Below are 24554 nucleotides of genomic sequence, written 5' to 3' on the forward strand. Positions count from 1 at the left end.
CGTTCTTCTTCTTTGCTTTCCTGTTTTGCGGCGGATGGCATCCAGCTTTCGGTGCATTACCGCCACCTGCTGCTCCGGAGGACAGAGGACTTGCAGTAATTATCAGGACATAAATGGTGGGCGGACTGACAACGTCCTAACCGGACCCGGATCTATAACTGATTGCTTCAAGTCTTGTAACAGGTCTTCAAAATTGAAATGTTTTACTGGACACCTGAATTATGTTGATGTTCTTTAAAATACTGTTGCTTGTTCTGGTCAACTATGCTGCAAATTGCACCTTTCTTTCAAATACATTTCTATGTTTTTATCTGGAAATAGTTAGTCAAGAATTTGGGGTGGACCAAATTATGTGAAACTGTCTGATTTATAGATGTATTGATGATGTCCAATGCTGTTGTTGTCCAGCTAATAATTAATAAACTGTCAAGTTATGTTAAATGTAGGTTTTCTTCACTATATTTCACTATGTTGACCCATGTGTGCATGTGATTGATGTTCAAGTGGCTCATTAGAAACTTTAAATGCATGCAGCTTACAAAGATAGATTATGTACTAATGATGTAAAATAAACAAGTAGCTTTCAGTTAAAAGTACAAATGACAAACCCCCAAAAGTACCAAGGTACGTTGAAGCGCGTGAATGGGTATGAAGAATGTGTGAATGGCAAAACTGTAGTGTAAAGCAGCTCATCAAGACTAGAAATCCACTTTATAATAAATCATTATTATAATATATATAATTATAGACCATTACCAACTCTTCTTCTGATTTTATTTGGTAGTAACGAGTAACAAAGGTAGTTAGAGGAAATGAACACAATTTATTTAGGAAATGTAGAAGTTGCTAGAAATTTAAATAAAGTAAAGTACAGATATGTGAATTTGTACTTAAGTTAAGTTACAACACTGAGTGGTACTTGGTGGAAAATCTGAAAAATTGTTCTACTGTATGTGCCAGGGTATGTGTTCTTTCTTTTTTTTTAACCATTCCATAAAGTGTTTCTAGGGCGGATGAGAGCATGACACCAAAACATATTCTGTTGTTTCAATAAAACAAAAAAATAACATTTCTTCATGTTATAATAAATTCACTGTATGGCTGGATTATTTTGAAAGTGAATTTCTTTCCTGTACTTGAGCTCTGTCCTCAAAATTGGATTTGGCTGAGGTCATACACTATAATAATAATACATTTAATTTAAAAGCGCCTTTCAGGTCACTCAAGGACACTTTACAACACGATAAAATTAAAATCACACAATTTCGTAAAAAAACAAAAAAGGAGCACATAAAATCAACACAATAACTTAGGGGAAGTGGTGGTGAGATAGCAGGGGTTAGAGGGAGTAGGCGGTCCAAACACTGCCTCCTGCTGGTCAAGTCTGGAAGTGATAAAGCCACATACCAAATATAACATTTCAGACAGTAGTGTGTGTGTGTGTGAGAGTTTGTTTGTGGCTGAGACGGTGATGTCATGGACTGAGGTGACTGATATACACATTAAATGATGAACTGGAGGTCATGAAAACAGAGAAATGCGGTCTACGCATGTGCAGGGCGGTCAGCGGAAGTCGCCGTGTATATATGTGTGTGTGTGAGTAAATTTAGCTCGTCGCTGCTCCTTCAATGACTTACACACACACTCCCATCTCTCGCTTCACTTTTCCCTGTACCAGCAACTCTCCGCAAACGCTATGTCCCGTGTGTGAAATCCTCTTGTCGACGGACTAACTTGACACCTACACTCTGTCGGTACGTCCTGCGCATATAACCAAACTATGAAGCTACTTACTCTTCTAACGCTGTTAAACTGAACCGGAGGTCTAAAATAAATGTCGTGCGTGCAAAGTCAGGCTCTAAATTAGCATTGAAAGCGGCTCTTCCTAAAGCTGCTGTCAGATTAGCTTTAATTTAAGGAAGCCACAGATACACCCTGTTACTGTTAGCACGTGAGCTAACTGACTGTGTTGTGTGTCCACGTTAGCAGGAACTGAGCCTTGGATACACGGCACCAGTGTGGATGAGGGTAGTCAGTGAAGGGCTGGGTAACACGAGCACTTCAGTTGCCTGTTGTTTTACCTGCACACGTTGATGCGTCTAACCTTTTTGCAGCTAACGCTGTTGTAGGTCTTACGTCAGACCCATTTAATTCAAAGGCGTAAATCCCCGGGGGGCAGGGTCAGGGGGATGTTTGGGTCCCCCTTCCATTAAGTTGTGCCCCCCATAAGGGCAAAGGTCCTGGGGGGGACAGGGGGGGACATTGTGGACACAACTTAATACTTTTAATTAGTATAGTAACATTTGTTGAAAGAACAATGTCAGCTGTTTTTATTTTAGGATATTGTAGGATTAGAATCCCCCATTCCACAATGGTTTGGTTCATTCCTAACATTTAGATTTTTAAATATGTTGATTAAATGTGCTTTAAATGTTCAAAGGGTTGGGTTAGGGTTTGTACCTGTATCATAACTGTGTTTTCTTCTTGATGGTTGAATGCTGTGTTTTGTTCATTTGATGTGTTTGATAATTGTATACGTCTGTGTTGTTGTAATCTGTGGCTGTTGTGCTGCCTTCTTGGCCAGGTCACACTTGGAAAAGAGATTTTTGAATATGTTCATACTGATATGCAGTTTTTCCTAATAAAGTGTTCAGTGTTTGTAAGGTAAAAATTGTTAACATATTGTACTGACTTTCCAACCTTCTTGGCTTGTAAACCCAAATGAAACCTACTTGAGAATCAATGCATATGTTTTGCTCATACGTTTTATACAGTGGCTAAAAATCAGTTGATCTCTTTTTTTTTTCTTTTTTTTTTTTACTGTGATGATGAATTCTAGGAGGGAAACTGAGAGATTTTCTTTGTCGCAGGAGTGTGTGGGAGCATCATGTGGAGGAAGGCTTCAGCAGCGGCCCTGCTGGCGTTAGCTGTTGGATATTTCTATCATGGCAGGCTGAACTTGCCCGAGCAGATTTCTCAGTATGTCAGCCTGCCAATTTTTCACTCATCTCCCAGTCCCAACATCCAAAACGGCGTGGAGCAGGTGATCTCGACTGCCTGGGAAACTCTCATAACTTTACCAACACGTCAGTGGAGCAGAGTGGCTGTAGGGTGAGTCTCAGAGTTTAACTTTAACAGTTCACTGGAAGAAATGTATGTTCTACTTTAGGCCAAAAACTCTCACCTATATTTGGTATAGCTTTCTACGCAAGTGCATCTGCTGTACAATGAAGCATGCTTTTGAGAGAAGGAATGCAGTTAGTTGCAGAAGGCGTAGTCTACTGTCTGTACTAGGGATGGGCATTTCAAGTAGAAAGTCACTGTGTGTTACCTAATGAATGCCCATCCCTCGTCTCTACCTAACCCATAGCCTCAGGCTGCTTTAGAGTATCTAACACACACCAGATTTGAAGGATCAAATGAAAGGTTACTTTTTCTTGAATTCTATACAGAAAGTTGCTCCTCACATCACTTTGAAACTCCTCCTTCATTTACAGTGAAAGAGAACATGTACATGTGGTTCACAAGAGGCTTAAGCATATATTTATTTTCACTGGTTAATCCATTCTAGTTCTGCTGCTTATCCAGGTCTTGCAGCTGGGAGGGAGTGACAAAAGTGTAATACAAGTTATGTAATTAAATCCATGCATTTTATTTGAACTTTAATTTGGTGAATCCATAGAACATTTGGTTAAAATAAGAGTGCATGCCTTTTTTTCTTCCTGGAAGGGCTTTGTTGATGTTATTAACATTTTGGCAGTTTAGTGTAATTAGTGTGCGGCTACCAGTAGACTCAATAAATGTTAGGAATTTAATGTAAATATTTCTCCACAACTTTCAGTGTGAATGCCTGTGTAGATGTGGTCGTCTCTGGAGTGGGATTGCTGCAGGCTTTGGCTGTGGATCCTGGCACCGGCCTGGATCATGAAGTTTTGCACTCTAAAGATGACTTGAAGGAAGCCTTCATCCATTACATGGGACGTGGAGCAGCTGCCGAGCGCTTCTTCAGTGACAAAGAGGCCTTTCAGTGGATTGCGCGTGCAGCAGCAGAATACCCCGGTGCAAAGGCAAGGCTACCTTACTTTTATTTCCTTATTTAACACAGTTTTCTTTTAAATAATCTTCCTTCTGATGAACTTTCCTTTTGTCTTCCAGTTGTATGTGGGAGGAAATGCTGCTCTTATTGGCCAGAAGCTCGCCTCCTACCCCGATTTAATGGTACAGTAGAATAATTGTACATTTATTATAAATTAAATTACTGTTCTATTAAATATTTAAATATTTTAGCTGCCCAGATCATTCAGAATCCCTGGGCTAAGAATATCGTAACATTGTGAAGTGACAAGGTGTTGAAAAATGTCAAAATTCCCCTGTTATACATGAAACAACAATTCTGACAATGCAATTACTCTACTCCCTGGGGAGCAGATCAATACTGATGTGTTAATAGTGAAGTGATTATGGTTTATTTGTAGCGTTCATGTTGTTTTTCTTACACCGCAGGTTTTGTTATGTGGGCCAGTTGGTCCTAAACTTCATGAGATGCTGGATGAGCAGATCCTCGTTCCCCCAGACTCACTGCAAGAGACGGATGAATATCACCTCATCCTGGAATATAAAGCAGGTAAAAGGCGACGGCTTCTACATAATCTTCAGCATTAAACTGAATCCCTCTTGTCGGCTGAGATGTGAACTGCAACAGCTACAGTATGTTATGCGTTCTGTGCCTTTAGGAGAACAATGGGGCTCGACTCAGGCACCACAAGCAAACCGCTTCATCTTCTCTCATGATGTCTCCAACGGGGAGATGAGCTCCTTGGAGACATTTGTGGCGAGTCTGGAGGAGTTTGAGCCCGACCTGGTCGTCCTGTCAGGGCTCCACATGATGGAGGGTCAGGGCAGACAGCTGTGGGAGGAGCGACTGAAGGAGGTCAGTGTCTGAATGCTGTAACTGTATCACTCTATTACAGCAAGCACATACACAATTTAACCACAACAATACAAAATGCATGTCAGTTTAATCCTTGTGTAGATTTTTGTTCATCAAATGTGCAAATATCTCTGTGATCATATTTGCCACCTGTATTGAGATCGTTAGTAATCTCTTTGCACACAGTCTGGCATGGCAACAAGGGTGTTAACAACTATGTTCTACAAGTATGAATTGTAGGATTACATGATCACATGGCTTGACAAATAACAAATTGATTTGCTTCCTGTTTGCAGGCTGTGTCGGCCATAGCTGACATCCATAAAGATATCCCTATCCACCTGGAGTTGGCCAGCTTGACCGACAAAGACTACATGAACAGTATAATGCAGGAGGTACACCTGAAAAAGAGTTGACAGAGCTTTAAATGAAGTGAAATGCACAAAGTCAATTTCACTGAAGGTATGACAATTCGCAAACCTTATTAATCAGTAAAGTTTTCCCTCTTGTTTCTTGTTAGCAGGTTATGCCCATTGTCAGCTCCATTGGGCTGAATGAGCAGGAGCTGCTCTTCCTCTCTCAGGCAGGTGAAGGGCCTCATTCAGATTTGGCTGCCTGGCAAGGCATCCCAGACGTCGGCCAGGTCAGTGACATTCTCTACTGGGTCCTGGAGCAGCATGGCCGCATTGAGCCATCATCAGAGGCGGACCTCACTCGCATTCACTTCCACACACTGGCCTACCATGTCCTGGCTACAGTGGATGGATACTGGGGGAACCAGGCAGCAGCGGTGATGGCTGGTGCAAGAGTGGCGAGCAGTCAGGCCTGTGGTCTCCAGTCTGTTGATGTTAGCAAAGTGGAGCTCAAAGTTCAGCTAGAGTTTCACAGCTCACACTTTGAGCCACGAGAGAAGTTGACCCTGAACCCAGCAGAGCCTGTTACAGTGTGGCGACGAGGAAACATCACCTTCCACCTCACACCAGTGCTGGTTTGCAAACAGCCACTCCGGACAGTTGGACTTGGGGACGCCATCTCAGCAGAGGGACTAGTTTACTCAGAGTTAAAGACCCAGCAGCCCTTCTGAGGTTTACTTAACTCTGTCACTATCTGGAAAATATTGACCGGGTGGTTGACTGAGGCTTGGTGAAGGTCCATCTGCAGTTGTGGTTGTTGGGTTGGAGTCATGTTTCCAAAACACTTCAAACCTCTTGTGTTCTGAACCAAGCTCTGTCTTATCTCAGTCTAAGAATGTGACCAATGGTGGCAATTTGAATTCCTGTCAAGTGACTCCTCCAGCCTGCTCCGATCCCCTGGTTTAGAAACTGAGACAGAACTGGATCTAGGCTGTGAGGTGGCCTATGCACTTGGCACAGATATAAGCCATCTTCACAAATAATATTCAGACAGAAAACTCCAAAGAGTTTGTTGGCTCATTTTATTTACTTTGACCTGCATATCTTTAAGTATGCTGTGCCTTGGAAAAAGTTATAAATATTTTATTCCTGTTTCAGAGCCAAGCAAACTTAACATTTGTGAGTTATAGATGTATAAACACATACAGTATATGAGTGTATATGTAAATGTTTGACTGGAAACAAATAGGCATCTTACTTTATGGTAGACTCCACTTTATGTTTTTTATGTTTGTTTCTCTTAAAAATGTCAGGAAAACACTTGAACACTCATTCGATCATGTTATCTGACTTGTCCAGATACTTTTCATCTATGTTACTGCAAGGATGAAAATACTAGAGTGCCAGCTTTTGTGTTTTCTCAGGTTTTTGGTCCAAACACTCCCACTATAAAGATGATGCAGTTAAGAGACCACATTAAGCAGATGAGAGAGATCATCATGTCAGTTTCTTGCTCTACATTATGAATTGTGAATGCATGGTTCTTTTTTTAAAAAAATATTTATGCAGTAAGGCTTGATCAACAAATTAATAATTACAAGATTAAATCGGTAAGTTGACGGTAAAACAAATTTATAATTGTGGTGATGGTCTTGCATTATTTGGTTGATATAGTTTTTTTTATTCATGTTTCTGCCCTCACATCTAGTGTGATTGTGTAACATGGTTGGCTGGAAAATATCTAAACCCTCTGATTCACCTTCTAACATGCAATTAAATTATGCTGTTTTGTTGGTAGTTTATAATTTGTAAGTTTCCTTCAGAGTGCTTAGGCCATGTTAGATGTACTGTATGTAACAGAACATAGTTGGGTTCATGTGTTGTGTTTGTATACCTCAAATGGCCACTGAAGGCATGCAATAATTATAGTCTTAAATAATGCAAACATACAACAAAAACAATGTATGGCATTTAGCAGATTTAATTCTTTGCACTAGTGGAAAGTGGCAGGATAGGTGAATGTAACCCCCCCATCCGGTCACACACACATGTTTTAGCAAGTACAATCTGTTCAACTCTTTTTCCATAGATTGTCTCATGTTTTATTTTTATTTTTTAACATTTACAACTGTCAAGGTTCATTTATGTGTATTTTGTCATTAAAAGATGTATGAACAGTAAAGTTTGGCTTGTGTTACTGCAAAAAAATAGGGTATACCTGTACTATATGTACACACCTGTGTTGCGTCAGTGCTAAAGTGTATTCGCATCAGTTTGTCTCATCTGAGGTTTGAAAATTGTTCGCAAACGTCAACATACAGACATTGGTTACTCTGTATTCTCTCATCGTAAATGTGGATAATGAGATATAATGATAATGAGTTGTTTTCGAAACAATCATCATTTGTCAACAATCATTTGTAGATGTCATCTCTCAATATGAGATATTGTAATGAGTGTATTTTAATACTTCCTGCTATTTTAATCCATTAAACAAAGTAGTAATTGGAATTTAAAGTGTTAGTGGTAGGCTGAAGTAACTCACCCATAGTTAATGGGTGAGCAGTACCAGTATTCACTGAGTTGTTAACATTGTTTTGACTGTAGAGGATGAAACAAATCTTCTCTGCTCATATTCACTTCATTTTGTTGTAACCCAAGCAGTTCAGTATCAGGGCCTCAAACTCCCGGGACTCCCAAAATATCCTGGTTATACTGGAAATATCTCTCTAGATCAGAGGTCTCAACCCACCCCAATCAATTTGATTAACTGGATGATATTTAAACAATATTTAGCACTCTGCTACTTCTGTGTTCTTTTGGTGACTGCTGAAATCTATGAGTGTTTAATTTAAAACAGTGGTCTGATAATGGCTGTGGTAAAGTTTAAACATTACATTAACTACATATCACTTTCATGTCTATAGTAGTAAAGCTGTTCTGTTTTTAAGAAAATTAAAGACACAGTCAGTAATTTTTTCATCAACGACAACAACCATGATTTGCTATTGGAAAATATTACTTTCTTAAAAGGACCCGGGGTTGCCCACTGTCTTCATGACAACGGACAACGTTCTCATACTGCACAATGCTCAGCACTTATCTGTAATACTCTACAGTAAATTGAATAAATGGAGTCAACTCAGCCTTCAATAATGACATCTATAATTGTCCTGCTGTAAAATGTTGATAATTACTTCAAAAAAACTTAATTCAAAGTATCACAACTAAAAACACATTTCTTCCGACTCTACCTCGACTAAGACGACAAAAAAAAACTTGTACATGGCACTTATGACTAGCACTTCATAGTTTGATCTACTTGAAGCTCTTACTTACTTCTAGCTCTTATTTGTACCCACATGTTTAAATGCACTTTTGTAAGTCGCTTTGGACAAAAGCGTCTGCTAAATGACATGTAATGTAATGTAATGTAGATATCTTGAATTGAGGATAATTAAAGCTATTTTAAAACATGAATAGTGTCTCGTCATAATGACGTTGTAGATGTCTGAAACGGAATTGATGATATCTATTATGACAAAGCCCTTACACATGAAAGGCAAAAGGGACGTCATTCTGAAACTGAACTACAGATATCTGGAACTGTCGTTTTGACTTGTAAGAATGGCGTTGCAGATATCGGTAAAGAGTATTCTGTCATATTCACTCATTTATATTCTTGCCATAAATACACATCCATTGCTGTGCCTAATAAAGTGGCCGGTAAGTGTCGGTGGTCTCGCGACATACGCGGCTGCATTTTATTGGCTTAAACTATCCGTTACGTGAGCCAACCGGAGCCCCGTACGTCAGTGTCTCTCTACGCCGTGTTGACGTTTAGCCCGTGCGGGACGCAGGCCAGGCAGCGTAGCCTTGAGGCTGGAGCTCAGAGCGGTCTTTGCTGTAGTCTCCACCCCTCTGTTTCTCGCCATCACCCGGCGCCTATAAAGCTAACACGACGACCGAGCTTTTTTCCTCCTCATTGATGGTGAGACTGTGCGACAGAAGGATGAAGTTTCTCGTCGCAGTCACGGTCATTGTTGGGTCGCTGGTTTTTCTTGCTTTCCCCGATGGCTCATCCGCCGACGAGAAGAAGACAGGACCTAAAGTAACAGCGAAGGTGGGAAAAATCCGTGCTATGCACCGCGGCTAATCATTGCTAATCACTACTGACTGATTGTGAAGCCACGTCACTCGCTGTTAGCTTGTAGCCGTTCAAACTTCACGGGTTCGGTGGGCCTGTGTGCTGCTAAGCTAACTAACTGCCGCCAGATACGTTGTTCATGGTAATAATTCATGAAACCAGCATGTGTTGCAGGGACCAGACCGTTACTTTAATGAAGGGGAAGCGTTTGTGCAGCGGTTCTCCGGCCTAAACGGTCGGTATCTGCTTTTAAGCAGCCACCACAAGTTGCTCCCCATTCCGTTACGCTGCAGTCACTGCAATTACCAAGTCCACAGGCTACTTTCTTAATGAGTAACTCTCCACTGATTGTGTGTTTAACCCACCTGGCTGCAGTTCAGGGATTGTTGCCATATGAGGGTGCAGCAGGTTTGTCCACGTCAACAGGGAAGTGACTCCGAGGCTCTTTGTCTAGATCAAAAAAAAAAGTTATTCTAATGGATTTTGTTGGGAAACATCAAAACAAAAATTATTTTCAAAAGTCACTGAAAAGGGCTTCCCCTGATTGCAAGAATGAAATTGATGACGGTATGATAATTAATTGTATTTAGGAGACTGAAAGATTGACTTAATTGTTTGTCTATGTATATTTTTTGTATGTTTTTCTTGAAGTAGGACAGAACGACGTCTCTCTCTAGGGTTTATTTTATTTAGTTAACCAGATGGAACCCATTGAGATTGAAATCTTTTGTCCATGGGTGACCTGGTCAGGAGTTGAGGTCACAGTAATAATTTAGTGTATAATATAAGATGGAACAAAAGGCTCTAAAAGTGAAATCAGGTCAGACATTTTCAGTTCAGTACGGAGAGTGTTCATGCAGAGGGAGCCGGTGAAGCTGAACGTTCTTTTCCCCATTTCTGTGAAAACATACATAGTAGTGGCTTTTGGTGTCTTTGATGAAATGTATGCAAATATGAAGGAACTAGGCCCAGACGAGCCAGTGTGTACTATGTGTGTGTACCCGTGGAGAAGGCCATTCAGATTTTAACGTCACAGTGACGTTTGAGTTGACAACAACCAGTCACATCTCAGGGCACAGTGATAAAAAGTATTCAAAGACTGTAAACATTTGTCCCAATGCCAACATCTCTGAAGCCACACTTATATTACAGCTTTCTAGGAAGCATAAAACTTTACAGCAGGTAAAGTTTAGTCTAAAGTACTGCAGTGTGTTGCGTGTTAAGTGCAGTACTGTTGTCCTAACAAAGGACAACAGTATTTAGAAATCAGGACAGTGTATGGCCAAAAATACTGACTGTGCAAAGTCTGTCCCTCCAATCTGAATTTATAAATGTCTACATTGTATAGCACTTATGCACTTCGAGTAGTACAATTAAACAATCTTTAATCCACAGAACCTGTAATCAAAATACTATACTTTGTCAAATAAACATGGGAGAGATGCAACTGTTATAGGCTTGCAGCCCTATAAGCACTAATTGCAATAAGACTATGGTAAACATCACAAGCCAAATTCGTGTGGCTCTAAGATGCTACCCATCCCATAATGCCATATCATGCAAAGTCAACTTTTTTGTGATTTAGAATTATAGCAAATACAAGATAGTTTTTTGTCCTCCAGAGTTTGTAATGACTTTTTCTTTTTTAGGTCTTTTTCGACATTAGAATCGGAGACGAGGATGTGGGAAGAATTGTCATCGGAGTGTTTGGAAAAACTGTTCCCAAAACGAGTGAGAACTTCATAACACTGGCGACAGGAGAGGTGAGAAATTCTGTGGTTTTTTTGTAAGTTTGTCACAGTTTGGACAGAATGAGCTCCCACACGGTGACTGACTTACTGTGATGGTGAAGAATCCTCGATGAAGCACACTCTGAAACACATTCACTGCATCATTCTTTTGTTCTTGCACAGTACTCCAACAAAAGAATGATGTAGTGAATGTGTTTTGATGTGTGCTTCAGCAAGGATTCTTACTGGTGCACATTGTGTTCTGTTTTGCACTGTAAATTTACAAACACCGCCGTGTCATGGAGACTCACCTGGAATCGGTTAAGTCGTTTCACTCTTATGTGCATGGTCTTAACATTTCTCAAGTGTTTATGTTGTTTTTATGTGTGTGTCCCCCCCCAAATGAACAGAAAGGATTTGGTTTCAAAGGCAGCAAATTTCACAGAGTCATCAAGGATTTCATGATCCAGGGTGGAGACTTCACCAGAGGAGATGGCACTGGAGGTAAGGTGCCACCAACACCAGCAAACTAAATCAAATCATGTTTTCCCCACCATAAATCCCAGTTTCCACCAATCAGTCCAGTTTCATTCAGTATGTTACAGTTTCAGTTATCTGCATTTCCAATGTTAAAAAGGGTACCAAAATAAATTGTTATTATTATCATTATTATTAATAAAACGTAGTACTGATCTTTGGTACCCTTCCATTGAAGAGCTTGACCACTGGGTTCGAGTTATACTGCATTCCATTGACATCGGCAGAGAATCATCACGACAGTAGCAAGAATGCTGGATGTCCTCCATTGTTGCTAATGTTTGTTTACTGTGTCACATTATTCCTCATTGTGGAGCTACACTGTGTCGTGCTGGAATGTTGTTACACTGTAGCTGATGCATATTGTATAAATTTACGAGTCCGTCCACACAAGTCAGATCAGAGTGCACCGCTCTAAACTGCACTATGGTGTGCTGAAGTGCTTTGTACTGCTTGGTGGAAACAAAAGTCAAGATTGAACTTGCACATCTGTCCAAACTGTAATGAAAATGTAAAATTTCCATCCACTGTTCTTTATGTACAGCTGCTATGCTCGCAATTGTTCTCCACTCAGATTTACTACATTGTGTGGACATTTTAACTTTTATGAAATGATAGCTCAATAAAAGCATTTTACAATTAATAACCTGCTGATTTAAATAATTACATTTCCTCATGTAGAACATTTTAAATGGAATGGTATTTAATTCTTCTTGAAGGCAAGAGCATCTATGGAGACCGTTTCCCCGACGAGAACTTCAAGCTGAAGCATTACAATGCCGGCTGGCTCAGCATGGCCAACGCTGGCAAAGACACCAATGGCTCCCAATTCTTCATCACTACAGTTAAGACTCCCTGGCTGGACAACAAGCATGTTGTCTTTGGAAAGGTTCTGGAGGGAATGGTGAGTGTGATCACATACTGGGGTTGAAATCTGCTGTTAGCCTTTCTGACACATGGACCACACGATCACAATTTGACCCCCAGAGACGCATCAGTTTATTTTCCTCAACCAAATGACACTATTTGCTAGTCTGCTAGAGAAAAAGTGATCGATCATGGCTAAATGCAGGCAGTGCAGCAGGCAGTGCAGCAGGCAGTGCAGCAGGCAGTGCAGCAGGCAGTGCAGCAGGCAGTGCAGCAGGCAGTGCAGCAGGCAGTGCAGCAGGCAGTGCAGCAGGAAGCCATGGCTGAAAATGAAAGGAAAAACACATGTTTGTCCCTAAAAAGATCTTCACCTCCGTTATATAAGTTTCTAGAAGTATAAACAGTTATTTGAAAAGCACTGACGTTAACGGGGCGTGTGCTAACTCCCGCTGCCTGAGAAACCGCACAAGCGGGCCTTTACTTCTCGCCCCAAACTGGGCTTTACTTTTCAAGCCGGGAGACCACATCACCACACGTTTTTATATTCAGTCAATGGGTGCACCATGAATAGGTTTCAAAGGAAATTATGAAATGTATGTAGATTGGCCAGCTTTGTTTTTCCAATCTGCTTCTACACACTTTAACTTCCCTCAACTTGAACCGTAATGGTGTAAAATGATTCCGAATGGTAATGTTGTTACTGTGGTGTCCCCGAGCACAAAAACTGTTCACCTGTGGGAGACCGCTGTATTTCCCAATATTTTAGATGAGGTCTAACACCCTCCCCTCTTTGTCTTCCAGGATGTGGTGAGGAAGGTTGAAAACACAAAGACGGACGGCCATGATAAGCCTCTTAAAGACGTCATCATCCACGACTGTGGCAAAATCAATGTGGACAAGCCATTCCCAGTGGCCAAGGAGTAGAGTGCTGTCAGACAAGTTCAGGGGGGAAAAAGGACTTGGGGAGCCTGATAAGGGGAAATCGTGCAGTCGAGGAGGGTCTTTGGGTCATTCTCTATAAATGGCTGCCGTCTTAACGCACCACAAGAGCATAAATATCAAGCAATCATGATGACACTCTGGGCCCATTAACCAACAAGCATTCCAAGGTGCACTTAGTGTTTGTTGTGGGGTTAATTTTTTTTTTTTTTTGTAAAAAATGAAATCCTAAATAAAGGTTTCAAGTTTTTTTTACGTTTTTTGTGTGCGAGTTATTATTTTTACCTGTCACCCTGAAATCTGACCAAGGTTTGTTTCTTCTGTATTAAGACAAATATTTTGTGGAATATTTTTGATTCCTCAATTTTAGGGCTGTAAGAATAATAATCAATTACTAAATTAATCAGCAACTATTTTGATAATCGATTGTCAATCGAATATTTTTCGGTTTCTTTGCACAAATCTTAAAAACTGAATATTTTGGTTTTGTGGACGCCATGAGATATTTGAGAACATAATTTCAATGTTTAGCAAACACTGATCAACAGTTTGTGGACCGAACAAGTGCTTGGTTAATAAAAAAGAATCGACAAATTAATGGGAAGTTCTGCTTGAGACCACTGGTGATGCTGTTCACTGAAATACAGCCATCAACCTGATTTAAGAGCCAGTGTAAATAAAATTAAGACACTGTCCCTGCACTCCAGTAAAGGTCAACAACAGATAAGCTTGAGACAGAATTTTAGTCAAAATTGGAATTGATGCAGTGGGATGAGATGACACTTGCTCAAGCAACAATGGAAATGCACAGGGAATAGTTTAATATTGCACTTTAATCTCACTTAATGCTCAGGATGGGAATAAATTATTTAAAAAATTACATCAGGCTTCTTTTGAAATAAGTTAAATATCAGCAGTTTGAAATATGTGATTCACTCTTAATGGTAGACATGTTGACACAACTTTTATTTTGACAGTCTGTACAGCAGAGGGCGCCCTTGCAGCAGAGAGCTCCACTCTGCAGTGCAGTGCAGAGCAGAGCAGAGGCCATACATGTTTGTGGTTTCACATGCAATTTAAGAGCAATTAAAGGGAGCAGTTGTTTACTGCATGGTTTTTCAACTGTTCATGACTGTTTAGGTCCCACTTGTTTATTTCCATCTCTATCACACACACTATCTCTGAGGAGGAAAAAAACCAAGATGTTAAGTTTTAACTGTAGTCGTCTCCTCAGTAAGTACACTTTACTACACTAGGATAACATGCTTCATGTTCATGTGATCATCTGCTGTACTCGTGGCAAAACCTCTCACATCTGAGCCCACGACATGTTCAAAATAAAACCTTGCAGATATAATCAGATCTGCACTGATGAATTAAAATCAATGGGAGTGGGAGTGACTAGTTTATTGTTGCCTGTTGTGCAGACACAATATTTGAATGGAAAATATGTTTTGGACTTATCCCAAACCCTTATCCCAAATCTACATGTGATTATATCAGAAAATGATGGTGTGATGTGCACAAAGAAAGAAGCTCATCAAAGATATTAGAGGCAGAATTTGAGGGGCATTGGTGATCTCATTCTTACGCACAATGAAAATTAAGTGATCTTAGAGAGAAAGAGAGGAAATAAGTGGGTGGTTGTTTGTCTCTATCTGTGGCCCTGGTGTACCCCGCCTTTTGCCAGCTGGGATTGGCAACAGTGCCCTCTCGACCCTCATATGGAGGATAAAGTAGTAGAAGATGAGAGAGAGAGAGAGAGAATGACACTTCTGGGCTCTGTTCATAGCCTTTGCACGATCTGGCCTGGGACTTTGACCAATCACAGAGCAGTTGAGAGAGAGAAATGTCTCTTAATGGCTGTTTAACCACAATTGCTTTGCATATAGGTCCTTCTTTTTTCTTTTTTTAAAACCTTTATTTATACAGGTTATCCCATTGAGACAAAGGCTTTCATTTTCAAGACCTTGACCTTGACCTTGAACACAGAATTACAGACAGACAACCTTTGAAGTTTTGTAATTTGCTTGTTTATCTTAACAACAAGAAAGTGAGTGGCTGTTTTGTGTGAATGAAATGAAATAAATATACCAAACTAAACAACATAACAGAAAGCTTTCTAGTCCAGTACTTGCAGTAAATGTGGACTCACACCTGTGTTGCTTTAAAGCTTTATGCAGGGTGGACCTTTCAGTCCTGTTGAAGAAGACCTGGAGAACCTTCAACAACAACAACCTCAACAATCAACCATCGTTCTAGCAATCCTGCCTACTACAGCTTTAAGTTAATTGCTGTGCATACATTTGATCCTCAGTAAGACACGTTAAACCATTAACTATCACATTAACAGTGTATTAGAGCTTCTTTGACTCAGGCTGTCCCGTTTGTCCCCGATAATCACTGATGCATGTTTTAAATAAAGCAACTTTTTCCCATGTCACTATTTTTATAAGCAACATGTGGAACCACAGAGGCCATGGGAACAGCGCTGGGTGAGGGAATGTTCAAATTCCTAAACATGAATCACATCATCCATTTTGTCCCAACCCTTCTGTGACAGTCATTTGAAATCTGCCTCATTAAATTATGCTCCCAGTGAGAGAAAAATAGACAATAGTCTGTGAATTTCCTTTTGCAAAACCTCAACGTTGCTTCCAGCCAAATCTCAGTCTCGAGGCTTCAAAATGGCTGATGGTACTGCCAGTACCAGATTGATATTTGGTGTGGTCTTGAGGACGTTGATCAATGCTGTGCTTTTATTTCTGATTGAGAAAAATGAGGCTGCAGCCATCTGCCAGTTAGTTAAACAGATAACACATGGAACAGGAAAAGACGAGATGCAGTGGACGAGACAGACCTGAGAAAAGTCCCACAGAAAAACTCCATGTGCATGTGCGCCGCTCTTCAGTGTGGGTGGTGCTCGGAACCACACGTCCATTAAGAAAACTAACACATTCCTCATCTTAAAAGTATTTCCTCTTGCAAAGCTGAAAAACACAGTTGCAAATGCCTCACATTTCTAATGCTTGTCATAAGGACAGTGATGAGAGCATTACAGCGTGATATACCCTGTTTCTCTGTGTGCATCCGCCACAGTCACATGCAAACCTCTTCTCGCCCCAAAGTGGGCAAAGACGAAAGTGTTCCAAAGTTATTTTGATACGAGACACAATGGTGGCATTTGTTTAAGCAGTATTTTTAGTTTGCCAGAGACAGATTTAAAGGATGAGGATGAACTTCTTGTTTTTAAGCGACAATAGTGTCTGATTAACTGACCTACTTCTGTAACAACGTGGAACACGACTGCTTTCTGATTCAGTGGGACTTTCTGGGACTGTCTCCCGTGGTTGAGACGAAAATGGGCTAGGAAACTGACAGCTCTGTCCAAATTCGACAAATTCTACTCATGAAAATCACTGATAGACAAAGCATACCTCCTTTGAAAAGTACAAGAAACAAATTGGTCACACATTTTGGTTTTATTTGTTGATTTTCTTAGCTTTTTTCCTCTGTAGCTTCATACATTATATAGTGTCCAGAAACAAGAATTAGATCTTTACAATCCTTAACAAACCAAGATTGGTGGTTATGGTTCAACTACAATATTTCACTATTAGAAATCATCAGAAATGCGAATGAATGTCCAAGATCATCTGACTCATACATGAAATATCATTTGTTACAGGCTGTTTTGTGTTTCTGCAGGTTCTCAAAAAGACTTGTGATGCCATATTTATTTCCAGACATGGCTTGGTGTAAAAGTGTATCATTTCATAGGAGTGTGTTGAAGCTATGAAAGATTTCTTTACTTGTTCTATATTTGAGCTGTGATTAAAGTCTCCAAGTAAGCTGAAGTTGTACTTGTGGTGCGTTGGGGCATTGTCTTTGCATCTTCAAGCTGATGGAAATTTGCGTCAACATTGCTGAACAACAATTCAGCCAAAACAAGCTTTTTCGATGAGACCAGAGGGGTATTCCAGAAAGCAGGTTCAACAAACTCTGAGTCTATCCCTGAACTCTGAGTTGACTTACTCTGAGTCGGGAAACTCTGAGTATCCGGTTCCAGAACAGCTGATCTGAGTTAGTTCAATCAACTCTGAGTATGTTAACCTCGAGGTACGCGCGTGCACAACCACTATAAAAAGCCATCATCAATGGAGCCCCGATACCACGAGTCACCATGACAACCGAGAAAAAAAAAAGATCAACTTATTTCAGTGCGAAGGAGTTTGAGAGCCTTATACTGGCCTATGGAGAATATGAGCACATATTTCGCTCAAGGAGAGAGAGACCGCATGGGAGAAAATTGCTGCCCGAGTCAACGCGTAAGTTTGAATGTACTATTCCATTGACGTAACATTTAACCGTAAGAACAAGTTGATTTTTTTTTTATTTTTTTTTATTGACTTAGGCTATTAAACGTAACGTAAATATTAATTCAGATTGCAAACATTGAGTTCTGCTCAGCCAACAGACCCAGAGTTTAAGTTACCTCTCTTTCTGGAACGGATAACTCAGAGTTTCCCTCATCTCAGGGTTAACAAACTCAGAGTTCTCACATAACGCGCTTTCTGGAATACCCCCCAGAGAAAGCCAGTCTGTGCTCCACTGTCCTTGTTTTGCCCAGATTCACTCAGGCATTGAGTGACTCACCAGGAGGAAAATATGGAAAGAATTCCCAGGAGTTGGCACAACTGTGGTCTTGGTTAAACCCTCTGTTGTTGGGTCTGTCCTTGTTGTTTTGTGATTGGGGATTGTCCAGTGAAACAGTGTTATTCTTCACTAACCGGCTTTGCTGGAAAAGCCACGATGGGCCGGACATATCTGGCATAGCTTACTGATGGAAGCTTTGTCAACGAGATTAAAGGAACTCTGGAGAGAATGACAACATGAAGCGTGGAGGTATTCTGGCACACTGTAGGACCAAACATCCACATCCTGCCCCCTGTCAGGGTCCAGTGCAGCATATTTTTATGTTTGCCACGTTACTTTCAGTGTTAGATTATGATTATTATTGTTGTGTATTGGATGTAGTGTTCCATATATGCATTCAGTCCAGAGTATGAGTTACAATATACATGAGCTTCTGAGTATTTTTTAAGCCTCTAAATGTTACCCAAAAGTTTCTGTTTAGTATTAGCATTTTAGCCTATTTTAGCTCTTCGTCTTGGTCCTGAAGTGTACAACTTAATTGTTCGTATTTTACTAAATCTGCCCCCCAATTTTTTTCTCCCAAAGTTCCAACATTATATGGTACATGTATAAAGTATTCCAGAAAAACAGGGCAAAAGGCAATAGTTGAAGTGTTCAGGATCTTAGAGCAAATATTCATTTTGACCGCTAAAAGGTCTGCTTACTGTAAGAGGTTGGCTGAAGCTCACTAGGTAGAAGTGTTTTTCCACTCATCATGTGGCCTGTGGTTTGAGCCTCAGCTGCTCTTGTGCTCCATGTGTTGAAATCTCCTTGGGCAGATTCTGAAAATGTTTGTCTCCTCACAAGCTTCTAAACCAAAGTCCACTGGTCACACACGTTCATGCATTAATGTGTGTCACTGTACTGTAAACATAGAGGTTGTGCTGAGATGACAGTAAGAAGAATAGTATTACAGTGTGATATTTTTGTGATAGATCAACACTTTCCTGTACAAGTGATCTTTAAAGACAGGTCACAACATTTTAGTCCTCATTTGTCGTGTGTGTGTTTGTTTCATGCATGTGTGTGGTGTCGAATGTCTGTGTTGGTTACAAAAGTCCCCCAAACGAACACACGCAACAACACAACAGTGTCAGATCATACAGTACATACACATTAAGCTTGCATCAATATTCGACCACATATAAACAAAATATCATATTTCTTTACATTGTTAACAACGTATTTTCAGGTAAGGCCTACAGTCCTGTTTGTTATGATATTCATATATGGTTCCCAAAGCCAAACCAAGTCTTTCCACTTGCCCTTTGCAATAGTCCGATACAATCAGAAAGGTTTTTTAGTCCAGAAGTTTAGTCTGTTTCGAGGTTTGCACAAAGTCTTTCAGACATATTCCAAGCACACAGAGTTTTGCATTTAAAGGAATTTTGGTATTAAACTCTCTGACGGACAATTTATGACATCCTTCCCGAAGTCTCCCTCTGCCACCCTGTTGAAAATTCTATTTAAAAGAAAGGAGAAAAATAGGTCACAAAAACAGCAGTTTAATGTTTCTCAATGGGAGAAAGTAGTGCCAATGCTTTGGAATGTTTCCAGACGTTTCCAGCAGCCAAAAAATGGGGGTCCCTAATTAAGAGTAGCCCCCCCCCCAACAATGGTAAAGTAAGTCAGTTCAACACAATGACAAGTTTCATTCAAGCATCTCCTTAAATTCTGATTAGAAATAGCACATCGCCATGTGTTGTATTCCATGTTCTTTAACATAGAATACATCTGCTATGTAGGTTTGATTTGTGTTTGGCAGGACATGAAAGTGCCAAGTTACAGACGACATCCACATTACTCTCAGGTCTCTACTTTCAGGTTTAGTTTAGTCGCGTAAAACTTTTCACCATTGTTGTTTCTCTTTTGTAGTGCCCCATGAAAATAAGCAAATAACTATAAAGTTATATATAAACACCAGCATGCGCATAATTGGTCACTTAATATAAATTTTCAGGTGTGTTAGTATGGATGCAGATTGCCTCTGATGCAGTGCTGAAAGCAGATGTGAAAGACATTGTTGTACTATGGGTGTAACCTCAGATACTTCACAGAGATCTCTGCAGTTAAAAGGTGTGGAAAAAAAAGAAAGAAAGAAAGAAAGAAGCTGAGATCAGGTTCAAAACAACAACAGCCAGAGCACGTCCACAAAGATAAGGAACACAAACATGCAGTGTGCAAGTCAGAGGGGAAACAGTTCAACAAGAGAAGTATAAATATACAATATGAGCAGCAGCGTGGGAAAGGTCACCGTGGGAACTGGGCCTTGTTTCTTGTCAATGAGTTTTTGAAGGGCAGGCTCTGACTCCTGCACAAGACTTTTGGGCTCCCACCCAGAACTATAACTGAGCAGTAGTGTCACATCCATTGCTTCATTGTTCCCCAGTTTCCTCCCTGGTTTCTTTTCCCCTATATGTTGCTGCTCGCAGAGTTTGTCATGTCGTTCTCTGGAAGGAGCTGTCTTCAGGACGTGGCCGATGCCTCTGTGACACGCTGTTTCCCACGATCTCCTGCCCTTCCTCCAGATTTACTGCTTGCTCACGGCTCTGGACAGGAAGACAGAAAAAACAAGGCCACGGAGAACGTGTGCTAATTTAGGCCTGCTCTGCCGTGTCTCCATTGTCTCAAACAGGAATTTACGTGAAAGTGACTATGTCTTCTCTGAAGCTCCTCGCTTAACTAAACGAGTATTACACGTGAGAGACGCAGGTTAGACCAGGGTTAGAGAGTGACACAATGTCCCACAAGACAAACCTTGCTCCAAGCACCATGATGTAGTCATAATCTATGTCCGTTAATGTCTTTGGATTTTAACCTACAAAATTAAATCAAATTGTATAGCGCCAAATCACAACATACATTATCTCAAGGCAATAATACTACTGCTAATGATAACAATAATAGCCTCGAAACTGGATCTGAATCCTACAGCCTGCAAGATGAGGACAGAGAGAAAGAGAGAGAGGACAGGAAGGACATTGATTAGTTAAACTTGAGTAAAATGACTCAAAATGACTTGACGTTTTTTACATTTTCTCAAATTATGTATTGAGGGCTTAACGTTACAATTTGTTTTTGAAACACGAAAAACATTGGGTGTCTGCTTTTGTGGCCTTGCGTACAAATCTGGCAACCGAGTGATACCATTACATGTCATTTAGCAGATGCTTTTATCCAAAGCGACTTACAATGGAATCAAGTACAATTAGCCAGGGGTGGAATCGAACTTGCGACCATGATGTCTTTGGTACACAAGGTAGGGTCTTAACCACTGAGCCACTCCACCCACCAGTCTACCAGTCTACACTTCAAATCCCACAAAGGAAGGTAGGACAGGATGTCAGTTGGTTGCTATTTAATCTAACGCTAGTTAACCTCTTGTTGGGTACATGCTGTTTTTTTCCAGGCTAATAATTGAATAATAGTGCTGCTAACGATAATAATAATAGCCTCGAAACTGGATCTGGATCCTGCAGCCTGCAAAATGAGGGCAGAGACAAAAGCAACCTCACAGAGCTGCTACCACCTTTGCATGTCCAAACATCAGTTTCTACGGTTGAGTGTAAAAAAAAAAACAAGAGATCAACAGTTTCTGTTACCAACAACCTTGCCACATTCAAAGTCACTTATATCACCTTTCTTCCACATTCTGATTCTCGGTTTGAATTTCATCAGGTCGTCTTGACCTTGCCTACATGTCTAAATGCTTTGAGTTGCTGCCATGTGATTGAATGATCAGATATGTGCATGTAGGTGGACATGTGTACTTAATAAAGTGGCTCTGTTAGTGTATGTTATAAAGTCAAACTTTAATCAAACTATTTTTTTTTATCATGTTTTCACCGTTTATTAACATGGCTTCACCTCATTATATCTTCATCTACATCTCGGCTTCAGGATTCTAATTAAAGTGTAGTTATTAAGTAAAATCACAGGGGACAGCAGCTTCCCCGTTTGCTCAGAGCAGACCAGGTGGCCTTACTGCCCTGTATGTTCAGCCTAGTGTGCTTGGCTAATTAAAGTCACATCCTCCCAGCCTGGGTGCATATTTCTGGGGACAGGATAAAACGATAAAATTGTGGTATGGGGACGCAGCTAAGTGCTCTGCCAGAGACAATAAAAGTGTTGCTGCATTCCAGCCTGCCTCGTGGAGCTGGGTAATAGCAGTGGCACTGGGTTGTGCTGACTAACTCACCAAGAGACTGAACTATCTATCACACGGAAGTTCCTTTTGCTATGGAATTGCTGTCGAATGCGCACGCTAAAGCTACGCTGCGATGCTGGCTTGAATCAGATGAGGTTTTAGGAATAGTTTTGAGTACATTAATTTGTATGAGAAACAAGTTGAAGTTTTATGAAAATGTTGAAATTGACATGGATTTAAAAGACATGAAAGTACAAATAGACAAAAATGTACATAAAGTATTTTTTGTGGATTATACCTTAAAATAAAATAAATAAATAAAATATCAGCACATTAAGCAATGTAAGGGTGGAATGAACCTTTAAAATGTTGTGTACTTGGACAAAGTCGTATTTTGGGCAGAATGTACCTCTAAACTTTTTTCTGTTCACTCTAATTAGCTGATGTGAATCAGGTGTGTGCGTGTGTGTGTGTGTGTGTGTGTGTGTGGCTGCTCCACACCTGGTTCCAATCATCTCCAATCACCTAACAGTACAAGAACCTTGGCTCTTCCGCCACTCATTGCCAGATTGTCAAGCCATGCAGTTCTCTTGGCTGCTCAGTATTTTATTACTTGAGGGTCTTTTTTGCAATTATGGAAAGAGAATGAGCAACCTGCTCCAACCTGCCTGTGACAAAGTATTGCTACAGACTCTCATTAATTGATACAGTGAGGCTGGAATTAGGTGAGTCTGAAGATCAGATCAGCTGCAGGGCACGGAGACGGCTCTACCTGAAAACACTGAGACAATCCAACAGCACTGAGACAATCAGCTTAGTACAGTGCTGAGTATGACTGCAGGGAGGGAACAGCTCATGGTGAGAGAGAAACAAGGTGACACATGAGAGCAATTAGACTAGAAGCACATCTAGTTACTGAATATTTATCAGGATATACTAACATTTGATCATTATCTTCTAAGAATGTTGAGTTACAAGCAGTTTTCTTAACTACTGGTTGATGATTTAACTAATTAATTACTATTTAACCCATTTTACAATAAGAACATTATAAAGGACCCTAACCCGAAATTAAATGTTTGTAAAAGCTGCAAATTTAATTGGGGACCTAAAATAAATGTCAGATGACCTGGTAATGAGTATTTAATCGGGTGTTACACACAGCCTCTGCCTTGCGAAACCCTTTTCACATTCTCAAATCAACATCCAAAAGGACAAAAGCGGAAACTGTCCTTCCTGTGGACTCCTTTACGCCCAACTCTACTGAGGACCACACCTAAAACAATCGCTATTATTATCACAAGAGATCGTGTCTCAATAGTGTCTCAGTCAGGACATCACCAGAATCAAATTTGAGGTTCTTGGTGCGTCTTTGACTTTGTTGTGACCTAAACGAGTAAATGTCGAAGGGTTGAGACATGGCTGTGTCTTGTCTCACACAAAAGCAGAAACACTGGAAACATTATTTCTTTTTCCTTTTGTGTGCTTTGTAACAGAGAGAGTTTAGCAAGCACGAAACCTTATATGTAGAGGTGTGTGTCCCAGCTCATGTGTTTTTCCTCACGTGTTGCACATATATTTTGACAAGTGAATGTGCACTAACAATGTATATTTGGAAATATGATCATTTTATTTTTCCAGGAGGGGGTGAGATGTTTTTATTAAAGACTGAGCTGCGCACCTGCTGTCTTCTGCTGACATTTGAATACAAACACAGCCAGAGCAGCGTCTGCAATGACAGATGTTTAACTGTATTGTAGACATGGGACAATATAAGAAATACCCTGTCACGATTATTGTGACAAAAGTAATTGTGATTCACAATATTGTTACGGTGAAATATCGCAGGTAGGACACAAATCCTAGAAATAGATCATAATAATTCATGAGGACTGTATGTTGGTGAGGTTGATGGTCAAGCTTTGTATGTCACTCACGTAAAAAGATATTCATGTTTTTCCTCCATTCATGATTATCACGATCATAGAAATTCACCACAAAATATTGTAAGTGATTTTTATCACAATGAGCAATAATATATAATGTGCCATAACAAGTCAAGAGCAGGTTGGAAGTGGGATTGAGTTGTAAATGCAACATGTTTCAGTGTAAACTCATAGGAAATCTAATCTAATCCACTTTATTTGTAAAGCACTTTTCAGATAAGTACTGTCCAATAAAATAAATAAAAAACAGGTAAAATCAACGT

At 40.3% G+C, this 24554-nt stretch overlaps 2 protein-coding genes across 4 annotated transcripts; both read left to right on the forward strand.

Annotated features, from left to right (window-relative positions):
• Window positions 1-1487: 1487 nt before the first annotated feature.
• On the forward strand, window positions 1488-6811 carry adpgk (ADP-dependent glucokinase). Of its 3 annotated transcripts, none has more exons than XM_044037025.1 (8): window positions 1488-1754; window positions 2840-3111; window positions 3842-4067; window positions 4156-4218; window positions 4504-4624; window positions 4734-4930; window positions 5227-5325; window positions 5451-6811. In XM_044037025.1, the coding sequence occupies exons 2-8, from the start codon at window positions 2888-2890 to the stop codon at window positions 6012-6014; spliced, it is 1494 nt and encodes a 497-aa protein (XP_043892960.1). In that variant the 5' UTR covers window positions 1488-1754; window positions 2840-2887; the 3' UTR covers window positions 6015-6811. The 3 variants fall into 3 exon arrangements, with proteins under 3 accessions (XP_043892960.1, XP_043892959.1, XP_043892961.1); XM_044037024.1 differs by having other exon boundaries at window positions 1489-1754; window positions 2871-3111; XM_044037026.1 differs by having other exon boundaries at window positions 1493-1754; window positions 2871-3111; window positions 5454-6811.
• A 2335-nt stretch (window positions 6812-9146) lies between these two features.
• On the forward strand, window positions 9147-13730 carry ppib (peptidylprolyl isomerase B (cyclophilin B)). The gene is made up of 5 exons (XM_044036874.1): window positions 9147-9406; window positions 11080-11193; window positions 11571-11664; window positions 12417-12601; window positions 13366-13730. The coding sequence occupies exons 1-5, from the start codon at window positions 9272-9274 to the stop codon at window positions 13486-13488; spliced, it is 651 nt and encodes a 216-aa protein (XP_043892809.1). The 5' UTR covers window positions 9147-9271; the 3' UTR covers window positions 13489-13730.
• Window positions 13731-24554: the final 10824 nt, after the last annotated feature.

The sequence above is a fragment of the Solea senegalensis genome, linkage group LG10 (assembly GCF_019176455.1).
Source record: "Solea senegalensis isolate Sse05_10M linkage group LG10, IFAPA_SoseM_1, whole genome shotgun sequence".
Lineage (NCBI taxonomy): Eukaryota > Metazoa > Chordata > Actinopteri > Pleuronectiformes > Soleidae > Solea > Solea senegalensis.

What these genes read in the sequence shown, in the direction of transcription:
- ppib (XM_044036874.1), top strand. Translation starts at nt 9,272, where the DNA reads ATGGTGAGACTGTGCGACAGAAGGATGAAGTTTCTCGTCGCAGTCACG. An exon ending in GACCTAAAGTAACAGCGAAG is followed by an intron (nt 9,407 to 11,079) that starts GTGGGAAAAATC and finishes TTTCTTTTTTAG; the next exon opens with GTCTTTTTCGACATTAGAAT. An exon ending in CAGAGGAGATGGCACTGGAG is followed by an intron (nt 11,665 to 12,416) that starts GTAAGGTGCCAC and finishes TTCTTCTTGAAG; the next exon opens with GCAAGAGCATCTATGGAGAC.
- adpgk (XM_044037025.1), top strand. Translation starts at nt 2,888, where the DNA reads ATGTGGAGGAAGGCTTCAGCAGCGGCCCTGCTGGCGTTAGCTGTTGGA. An exon ending in GGGAGGAGCGACTGAAGGAG is followed by an intron (nt 4,931 to 5,226) that starts GTCAGTGTCTGA and finishes TCCTGTTTGCAG; the next exon opens with GCTGTGTCGGCCATAGCTGA. An exon ending in TGAACAGTATAATGCAGGAG is followed by an intron (nt 5,326 to 5,450) that starts GTACACCTGAAA and finishes GTTTCTTGTTAG; the next exon opens with CAGGTTATGCCCATTGTCAG.